This window comes from Bos indicus x Bos taurus, chromosome 5 (genome assembly GCF_003369695.1).
Source record: "Bos indicus x Bos taurus breed Angus x Brahman F1 hybrid chromosome 5, Bos_hybrid_MaternalHap_v2.0, whole genome shotgun sequence".
Taxonomy (NCBI): Eukaryota; Metazoa; Chordata; class Mammalia; order Artiodactyla; family Bovidae; genus Bos; species Bos indicus x Bos taurus.
Genome location: NC_040080.1, coordinates 94,543,978 through 94,553,695, shown reverse-complemented (window position 1 = coordinate 94,553,695; position 9,718 = coordinate 94,543,978). Strand labels below are relative to the sequence as shown.

Here is a 9,718-nt window from a genome sequence, read left to right as displayed (position 1 = left end):
GTTAAAGAGGAAGATGAGGGAAAGCAGGCCTCCTGAGTTAGTTACCAAGTGGGGGGTGGGAGTTTGCTATAGGTTCAGAAATAGAATCCAACAAGGAGTTTGAGGGGTTTTGTGTGTGTGTGTGTGTGTGTGTGTATTTGTTTTGTTTTCAGGTTGATCTAGCTCAAAAAAGAGCCTGCTGCTGCTGCTAAGTCGCTTCAGTGGTGTCCGACTCTGTGCGACCCCATAGACGGCAGCCCACCAGGCTCCCCCATCCCTGGGATTCTCCAGGCAAGAACACTGAAGTGGGTTGCCATTTCCTTCTCCAATGCATGAAAGTGAAAAGTGAAAGGGAAGTCGCTCAGTCGCATCCGACTCTTAGCGACCCCATGGAGCCTAGAGATCTAGAAATCTGAGGGGCAGAAGTGGCCAGACAGGAAAGTGGGTGGAGAAAAGTAGGGCTGGATCACATGTGGAGAGAGGGGGGTGGGGGCTGGAAGAAATCTGGGTTAGAGGAGCTAGGATATTAGCATATCCCACAGGTACCTCAAATCTGGTATAAAACTGAATTCATTATTTACCCCCTTCCTAAGCCTGCTATGCTTCCCACATTCCCTATCTCATTGATTAAGAGAACCACTTCCACCTGGAAAAGTGGGCATCCTCCTCGTCTTCCCTCCTTCTAACCCTTTTTCCTATGAGTCATTAAATAAATCCTATCTGCCTCTCAATAACCTATGGATCCTGATCATTGTTCTCAATTCCCACAACCACTGTCCTAACCAGGACTGGCTACATCATTTGTGGTGTCCAGTGTGGTAAGTAGTACGGAAATTTCAGCAAAGAAGCCCATATTTCACTAGTTAAAGCCAAATGAGTAGGACCGGAGGCAAGGGAGGAAGTGGCTGAGGTTGGGTAACTGGGGAGTTTCTTGTTCTTTCAGGCCAGTATAATAGGAGCAGAGCACCTCCTGTTTGAAGCCTGACTGCCCACCAGAAAGGACTGTGCTTTGAGTGAGTTGAACGTCTTCCGCTGAAGAGAGATTTGAAGGCTAGGAGACTCAGGTGAGTACTTTTGCGGTGGATATACTTTTATATTCTCTGTCTCATCTCCCAGGTGGTAAAAACAAACAAACAAACAATAAAAAAACTGAGGCCTGTTATGTGTGTGTGGCAGAAGGGACTATAGACAGATAGGACTGTTATGAATACAGAGGAGAGGGGACTCCTGGGTGGTCTTAAAGGACAGGGGAGAGTATCTGGATGGATATTGAAAAGGCTTGGAGATGGGAGTAGACAGAAACTTCATAGATAAAATAGATAAACATTTGGGAAAATCTTTGAGAATGGGAAAGAGGAGGTTGGGGATCTTGGGATGAAAAGGCTTGGGAATGGCTCTGGAGCTCCTGGCACAAACAGTTCAGGTGCCTGGAAGCCCAGAGTTATTCGAGAGATCTGAGTTCAAGGTCACGTTGTGACTGCCTCTTCTCCCCACCACTCTCAGCTTCCATCATGTGGAACGCTTCTGACGTCAACTTCTCCTGCTACCATGAGTCTGTGCTGGGCTATCGTTACGTGGCAGTTAGCTGGGGAATTGTGGTGGCCGTGACGGGCACGGTGGGCAACGTGCTCACCCTGCTGGCCTTGGCCATCCAGCCCAAGCTCCGAACCCGCTTCAACCTGCTCATCGCCAACCTCACAGTGGCTGATCTGCTCTATTGCACCCTTCTCCAGCCCTTCTCGGTGGACACCTACCTCCACCTGCACTGGCGCACCGGTGCCACCTTCTGCCAGATCTTTGGGTTCCTCCTTTTTGTATCCAACTCTGTCTCCATCCTCACCCTCTGCCTCATCGCCCTGGGGCGCTATCTCCTCATTGCCCACCCTAAGCTCTTTCCCCAAGTTTTCAGTGCCAAGGGCATAGTGCTGGCACTGGTGAGCACCTGGGTGGTGGCTGTGGCCAGCTTCGCTCCCCTCTGGCCAATCTATATCTTGGTGCCCGTAGTCTGCACTTGCAGCTTTGATCGCATCCGAGGCCAGCCCTACACCACCATCCTCATGGGCATCTATTTTGTGGTTGGGCTCAGCAGTGTCGGTGTCTTCTATTGCCTCATCCACCAGCAGGTGAAGCGAGCAGCACAGGCAATGAATCAGTACAAGCTGCGCCAGGCAAGCATCCGTTCCAACCATGTGGCTGGGGCACACGAGGCCGTGCCTGGTCGTTTCCAGGAGCTAGACAGTGGGCTGGCATCAGGAGGACCCAGCGAGGGGATTTCATCTGAGCCAGTCAGTGCTGCCACCACCCAGACCCTGGAAGGAGACTCATCAGAAGTCAGGGACCAGAGCAACAGTAAGGCAGCTAAGCAGATGGCAGAGAAAAACCCTCCAGGAGTGGCTGCCAAGGCCAGGACAACTAAAGGAGCCCAGAGAGCTCAGGACTCTCCATCAGAGTTTGGGAAGGTAACCCGGATGTGTTTTGCTGTGTTCCTCTGCTTCACCCTGAGCTACATCCCTTTCTTGCTACTCAACATCCTGGATGCCAAGGTCCAGGCTCCCCGAGTTGTCCACATGCTCGCTGCCAACCTCACCTGGCTTAATGGCTGCATCAACCCTGTGCTGTACGCAGCCATGAACCGCCAGTTCCGCCAAGCCTACGGCTCCCTCCTGAGACGAGGGCCCCAGAGTTTCCATAGGTTCCATTAAAACTGTGTCCCCAGTCACCAGAATCTGGGATTGTCTCTTCCAGAACTAAGGTGGCCAGCTGTTATAGGAATAGGTGAAAGTGAGATCTGTGGGAATTTTCATGGACAACCACCCCTCAAACTTCCCAAACCCGGCCTCTCCACGCTTCACTCAACATTTCAGCCCTAGGCTGCTCAAGATGCATTATTAATTATTAATAAATGAATTCTATCCTCTTCATGTTCAGGTGTGATCTGTGGGGAAGAAGAAAATAGGCCAGGGTTGGTTTGCAGCTGGAACCTAATAGTTGAGGGTTTGCTGCTGCTGCTAAGTCGCCTCAGTCGTGTCCGACTCTGTGCGACCCCATAGACGGCAGCCCACCAGGCTTCCCCGTCCCTGGGATTCTCCAGGCAAGAACACTGGAGTGGGTTGCCATTTCCTTCTCCAATGCATGAAAGTGAAAAGTGAAAGTGAAGTGTCCGACTCTTCGCAACCCCATGGACTGCAGCCTACCAGCCTCCTCCGTCCATGGGATTTTCTAGGCTTTGGCGGGACATAAGTCAGAGCAGGGGCAGGAAGCAGAAACTTGGGACAGCCTTCAGCTGAGGGGTTTCCAGGTATAAATCATGTGAGTTGGTTTAAGAGGACTAGCCTGCCTCTTTTAAAAAAAAAAAAAATAAATTACCATTAGCTTCCCAGGTGGTGCTAGCAGTAAAGAACCCACTTGCAAATGCAGGAGACATAAGAGACACCGGTTCAATCCCTGGGTCAGGAAGATCCCCTGGAGGAGGGCATGGCAACCCACTCCAGTATTCTTGCCTGGAGAATCCCATGGACAGAGGAGCCTGGCAGGCTACAGTCCATAGGATTGCAAAGAGTCGGACACGACTGAAGAGACTGAGCATGCATGCACACCCTTAGCAGATGCCAGACAACCAATTCTTCTTTTTTTTTTTTAATATTTTTTTATTTGGTTGCCACGGATCTTAGTTGCAGCATGAAGGATCTCTCCTTGCGGTGCTCAGACTCTCTAGCTGTGGTGAGCTCTGCAGCATGTAGGATCTTAGCTCCCTGAACAAGGATCGACCTTGTGTCCCCTGAATTATTACAAGGAGAATTCTTAACCACTGGACCACCAGTAAAGTCCCTATTAGCCTGCCTTTTTGTTTAACTGAAACTCCAATATTTTGGCCACCTGATGCGAAGAGCTGACTCAAATTTGAAAAGACCCTGATGTTGGGAAAGATTGAAGGCAGGAGGAGAAGGGGACAACAGAAGATGAGATGGTTGGATGGCATCACCGACTCAGTGGACATGGGTTTGGGTAGACTCCGGGAGTTGGTAATGGACAGGGAGGCCTGGTGTGCTGCTGTTCATGGGGGCGCAAAGAGTCGGACATGACTGAGCAACTGAACTGATTTGTTTAACTTCCCAGAAACGGCCCCCACTCTAGCTACTGCTGCCAGGATGACCCATCACAACAAACAGTTTTTTTTTTTCAACACAAAAAAGTTTTGAAATCCAACTTTGATAGCCACTCCAGTTGAGTCCAGCCCCCTGACCCTTGCTCAGTCCAAAGAGAATGGACATGGGGGAGAACTCCTCTCTCTGTGGAAATGGAACTGAGCTTAACCAAGGCAGTGGCAGGTAGGCATTCTAGCTGCCCTAGCAGGGTCACACTGCTTGGAGTTAATTCACCTGGGTCCTGGCCCCTCCTCTTCCCTCAGACTTGCTCTTGTCATCCTGGGTTACAAAAGTTACAAAAAGACTCTAGTTAAGAAGGCCCAGGGGCCAGGCTAAGGGGAGGTCACACCACTCCCTTCCTCCAGTGTGACGGATATCCTGTCATCCGTGTGCACATGCATGAACTCAAAGCACCTGTGGCCACCAGGTGACGCTGGTTCTCTGTGTTTCCCTTCTGGCTTCCCTGTGAGGACAGAAGGTATCGCAAGACAGGGAGTCCAGAGATACTACCACCCTCCTGGCCAGTAAGGGCAGAGATCCAGGAATCCCCACCCCTCCTTTTTGCCCAAAGTTTAGGAAGAAAAGTGAATAATTAGACACTTATTATTCATGAGATATGTACTGTCTACCTAGCTGGGGTGGGGGGAAAAGAGTGGGCACTGTGGATAGAATGTGAGTCATGTTGATGGTGACACTGCTCTGGCTGCATGTATCCCTTCCCTGCCCATAAGTCCATGGTTTGAGAGAACAATGTCCAGAGAGAAGATGAGAGCAGAAAGAACCATAGTCAGAGTAGACAAATTGATACCCTCACGTTCAACACACCTCCAGGGCCCAAGAGTCCTGCTTCCTAATAAGCAACATGTATTTTTGAGTGTCCTCCTTCCACAAAAATCACAGCAGCCTGTACTGAATCAAGTTCAGGTGACTGAGCTGGGGGTCCAGACAGGTAGGGGTGAACAGCAAGACCAATAAAGATCATTGGTCTGGGAGTATAGATACCAGGGCTCAAGTCAAGGCTCTCTGATAATTTGTTCTGTGAATTGGAGCAGGAACCTGAGTCATCTTGGACCTCAGGTTTTATCATCTGTACAAAGATGCAAGTGGGGATGCACTCTTACCATGCACCTTATACTGTCCTAAATCCTGTAAATATATTATTTTGCGTAATCTTCACAAAATTTACCATAAGGTATCTATTATAATGAGCTTCCCAGGTGGTGCCAGTGGTAAAGAATCCACCTGCCAATGCAGGAGATGTAAGAGACTCGAGTTCGATCCCCGGGTCGGGAAGATCCCCTGGAGGAGGAAATGGCACCCCACTTCAGTATTCTTGCCTGGAAAACCCCATGTACAGAGGAGCCTGGTGGGCTACAGTCCACGGGAGTCACAAAGAGTTGGACACGACTGAGCATCTGAGCATAACTATTATAATCTTTTGCTTAAAAAATAAATAAATAATGCACAAATAGGGCAAGCCATTTGTCTAAAGTCTAAGGGTTAGTAAGTGATATGACCATGATTTGAGAACTGAAAGTCTGACTTTAGTACCAGTCTACATGTCTAACCACAGTAAGACCGAAACTTTTCTATAACTAGAATCAAGTGATCAGATGACCCCTAAAAATCCTTCCTGCTCAGACCTTCTAAGATTCTCAAAGTTGAGAGTTCTCTGCAGGGGTTGTAAAAGGCTCCACTTTTCATATTATTTGAAGGCGATTCAAAAGCTTTGGCAAGTAGAAATGAGCAGCAATAAGGATTGAAGTTAGACCTCAGGAGGGACTTCCCAATCCTCAGTCACTGGAAAAAATGACTCAAGAGGACACGGGAAACCCTAGAGTCTGAGAACAAACGGGACACATCATAGCGAGAAAGTAACCCCCTCCTCTCTCACCCTCAACAGCCCCACACATATACCCCACCCCTAATCTCCATAGGCGCTGAGTGAGGGGAAAAGAGAAGGAAGATTATGCCTCAGGCTTGTTCTCTCTCTTGCGTGTGTGCACGGCGCGCGTGTCCACGCACGAGGTCCCTCGTGGTGCGGAGCTCACGCGTATCTCGGGCAAGTGTATGCATTTGTCTTGGGGAACTGTTTCACGGGGGCCCTCCTGAGGGTGTCAGTGTCGGTCTCTCTTTTTTTTCTTTATCTCTGTCAGTCTCCCGCCGGAGCCCCAGCTCTATCGCTGACTTTCTGACGCTATCTCGCAAGGCTTCTCTTTGTCTCTCTCCATCTGTCCGTCTCTCCTCTACGCTGTCTTCAGCGCTTGTACCTCCGTTATCGCCCTTTTTTCTCCGCAGCTCTTTCTCTCGCGCCTGCACCCAGCCCGCTCTCCCCCGCCCCCTCCCCTATCCCCCGCCCCTGCAGCTCTCGCTCGTACGCACACTCTCTCTCTTTCTCTGTCTCTTACAGGCAGATTTATGGTCAGCCCAGGGCCTTTCATTGGCCAAGCGCTGACAGGACTTGATTTAACGCCGCCTCTCATTGGCTGATCTTGACAGGCCGATTTACGAGTCACTCTACCATTGGCCAAACCGCCTTAGCTCTGATTTATGGCTCAGTGGCGGCGGGGAGAGGGGGGCGCTGCTTGGGGAGTGAGGACGCCCCTCCCCTCTGCACCGCTTCCGTCTCCCTCTACCCTGCTTTTTCTCTCCTTGCTCTCCCTCCCCTCCTGGAACCGCATTCCCTATACCTATTCCTCAAGCTTTCTCCTCCTCTTTCATCCATTGGGAGAGGAAAATGGGGTGTGGTGGTGGTAGTAACTGAAGCAGATGAGGGGGTCTGAAGGGGTAAATAGGACCTGAGGAATCCGCTGGGTAGGATGGGGTACAGTAGGGAGAGAAAAGAAGACTGGAGAGGGAGAGAGAATCCTGAGCTGAAGGGGAAACTGAGGAGGCGAAGTGAGTGACAGAGGAAAAGGAAGACTGAGGAGAAAGGAAGGCGGAAGGAGAGAAAGGGAGGGTGTGAGAAGACTGAAAAGGGCGCGTTTGAGGGAGCTAATGGGCAGAAGCGGGGAGATGGGGGCACAGAGGGGGACTTTTCTCTTCAAACCTCACTATCCAGACAGAACAAGGGATGAAAATTTTCTCTTCAAACCTCACTATCCAGACAGAACAAGAGATGAAAATTTCCTCTTCAGACAATGGTTCTGAAAAGGGAGAGACTTGGAGGAGCAAAGGCGTAGAGAAAAGCGCAGCAGAGAGGCAAGAGGGGCGCAGGAAAGAACTAGAAGGTAGTAGCAAGGAAAGCGGGATGGAGAACTAATCGAGAAGACAGAACTAAGTTTGGTTTTTATTTCGGGGCGGGGAGTGAGAAAAGGCTAATTCCTAGAGGAAATATTGAGAGCCGCAACTCCTCCTCTCAACGAAGACCCACAGGCGTCAGCCTGGGGATAAGTCAGACACCGCCCCCAGGAGATGTTCGGTTTCCTCAAGGCTGCAGTAGGCTCCCCTTCCCCACACCTCACTCCTCCCCTTGCCCACCTCCCCAGTTAAATTTATGAGTTCAGGGCTGGCCTTCAGGAATTAGGAATATTTATGCTTCTTTGAGAGTGAGGTTTGGAAGGTGATAAATAAGGGGCCGTTGGTGGGGGGTGCAGCTGGGGGCTCCTATTTTTAGAGTGGCCACTTTCCCAAGCCCCCCCACCTACCAGTTCTCTCTCATCCTGAGCCAGAGAAGGGAACACTGAGTGAGGTGGGGAGTGGGTTTCAGATATCAGGAAGGGGCTTTGACTATCCTGGAAAGCCCCTCAGAGGACTGCAGAGCTTTGCAGCAGAAAGGATTGAAGGCTGATGGGGGAGGAACTTTCCAATCATCCTGGCATTCTTATAGCCCCTGGAGTGCAGTTACAGCATTTTCTGTAGAAGATGGAGAGAAATGGGGAGAAGCCAGTTTCCCCTGTTACCCCCTAAACTCAGTTGCTGAGGAATAAAAAAGAGGAGCCAGTAAATGTGGAGGCAGCTTTCTCTGGCTTGTCATTTTCCTCACAGAGAGAGGAAGATTTGAAATGCCACCCCACCACCACCACCACAGCCTGGGTCCCTGGGAAAGGAGGCCAGGAATGTGGGGCTCAGGGCATCTCCTAGGAGTCTCAGCCTATCCACCCCCGCTGCTGGCTGAGAATTAAAAACAGCCAGTAATTCAGGATACCCCTTGCCCTGGGCCTCCAGGAAATGAGAGAGGGAGAGAGGATCTTCCCTGTGGATCTACATGACTTCTCCAGCCCTCAGCTTTAGGAGCCATGTCTGTGACTCTCAGCTCAACTGGAGGGCTTTCTCTGGGCTTGGGGAGGTAGTGAACAAAGATGGGGGTCCCTGATATAGAGGAACCTAAAGAGACCAGAGGGAGCTAGGGAAGAGCTGCCCCCTCCCTCCACATGTACACAGTGGGCCTCCCATCCACTCTGGCCTCAGCAAGGATGGCTGCACATAAACACACACACACACCCCCAGACTGTGCTGCCTGGAGTGTGAGAAGGGAGGGAGAGAAAGGTCTAGACTGGCCCTTTAAGAGCCACTTAGGGTCAGAAAGCCTGGGCTACAGAGAGGGGAAGGAGCTGATGTCAGAAGACGGATGGGCAGCAAGATGGGGATTGATGCTAATGGGGGAGTTAAAGCTAAGTACCCAGACACTCAGAGGGCAGAACTGCAGATCTGTCTTCCTTATGCTTACCCCCCTTCCCCAAACCAGGGCTGTAAATCTGCCTTCTCAATTGGGGGAAGGGGGAGCCAGGAAAAACGAGATGCTGGAGATGCTCACTTCTCCATTTTCCTATTTTTTTCCTTACCCTGTGCAAATCCTCCCACCCACCCACCCCTGCCCCGCCATTCTTTTGTCCTTTCCCAGTCTCTGCTCCCAACCCATGAGCCTTTCCCACTGAAATTTCCAAATTTGGGCTTTCCATTGAGAATTAAGAGGATGGTTTCAGCTTGCAGAATTTAAAAAGAAACCACGAGATGGTCTCCTTCATCAGCCCCTGGGTAGGAATGGTTTGGTGGGGCTGTGTTGAGAGACTGGTAGACAGACAAGAAGCTCCCAGTTGCCTTGGTTTCTCTTCCCTCCATCCTTTTTTCACTTGGAGGTAATTCATCCGAGCATCCTTCTCCTGAAACAGTGGGGTGAAGGCAGAAAGCAGGATGTCAGGGAGGGGGAACCAGGAGTTGGAAGTGGTGCAGCTTCAGAGTTGGGTTTTTGGAGGCCTCTGACATGCTGAGATTCTGGAGGGCTAGTGGGGCTCCAAGGGCGGCTAGGGAAGCTGCAGGAGCTGTCCACTGAAAAATATATGGTCTAGTTTCTCGGAAACTCCTGGATCACACCATTCCCTCTCCTTGAGCACACACCCTGCCTGCTGAGTAGAGACAGTTTCGGGCCAATAGTCTATTTACTGTAAAGGCAGGGTCCAGCTGCTCCGCATCCTCTCAGTAGGCAGTGGGGGATCTCAGGGAGGCAGGTCTTCTCAAAGGGACTGGAGCTAGCAAGTGTTAATTGCTCAGTCGTGTCCGACTCTGACTCTTTAGACTATAGCCCACCAGGCTCGTCCATAGAATTCTCCTGGCAAGAATACTGGAGTGGGTTGCCATTCCCTTCTCCAGGGGAT

At 50.7% G+C, this 9,718-nt stretch overlaps 1 protein-coding gene across 1 annotated transcript; it reads left to right on the top strand.

Moving 5' to 3' along the window:
* The first annotated feature begins 512 nt into the window (after positions 1 to 512).
* Positions 513 to 2,900, top strand: GPR84 (G protein-coupled receptor 84). The gene is made up of 2 exons (XM_027543102.1): positions 513 to 1,043; positions 1,483 to 2,900. Exon 2 carries the CDS (start codon positions 1,491 to 1,493, stop codon positions 2,679 to 2,681), a length of 1,191 nt encoding a protein of 396 aa, XP_027398903.1. The 5' UTR covers positions 513 to 1,043; positions 1,483 to 1,490; the 3' UTR covers positions 2,682 to 2,900.
* Positions 2,901 to 9,718: the final 6,818 nt, after the last annotated feature.

What these genes read in the sequence shown, in the direction of transcription:
- GPR84 (XM_027543102.1), top strand. Translation starts at nt 1,491, where the DNA reads ATGTGGAACGCTTCTGACGTCAACTTCTCCTGCTACCATGAGTCTGTG.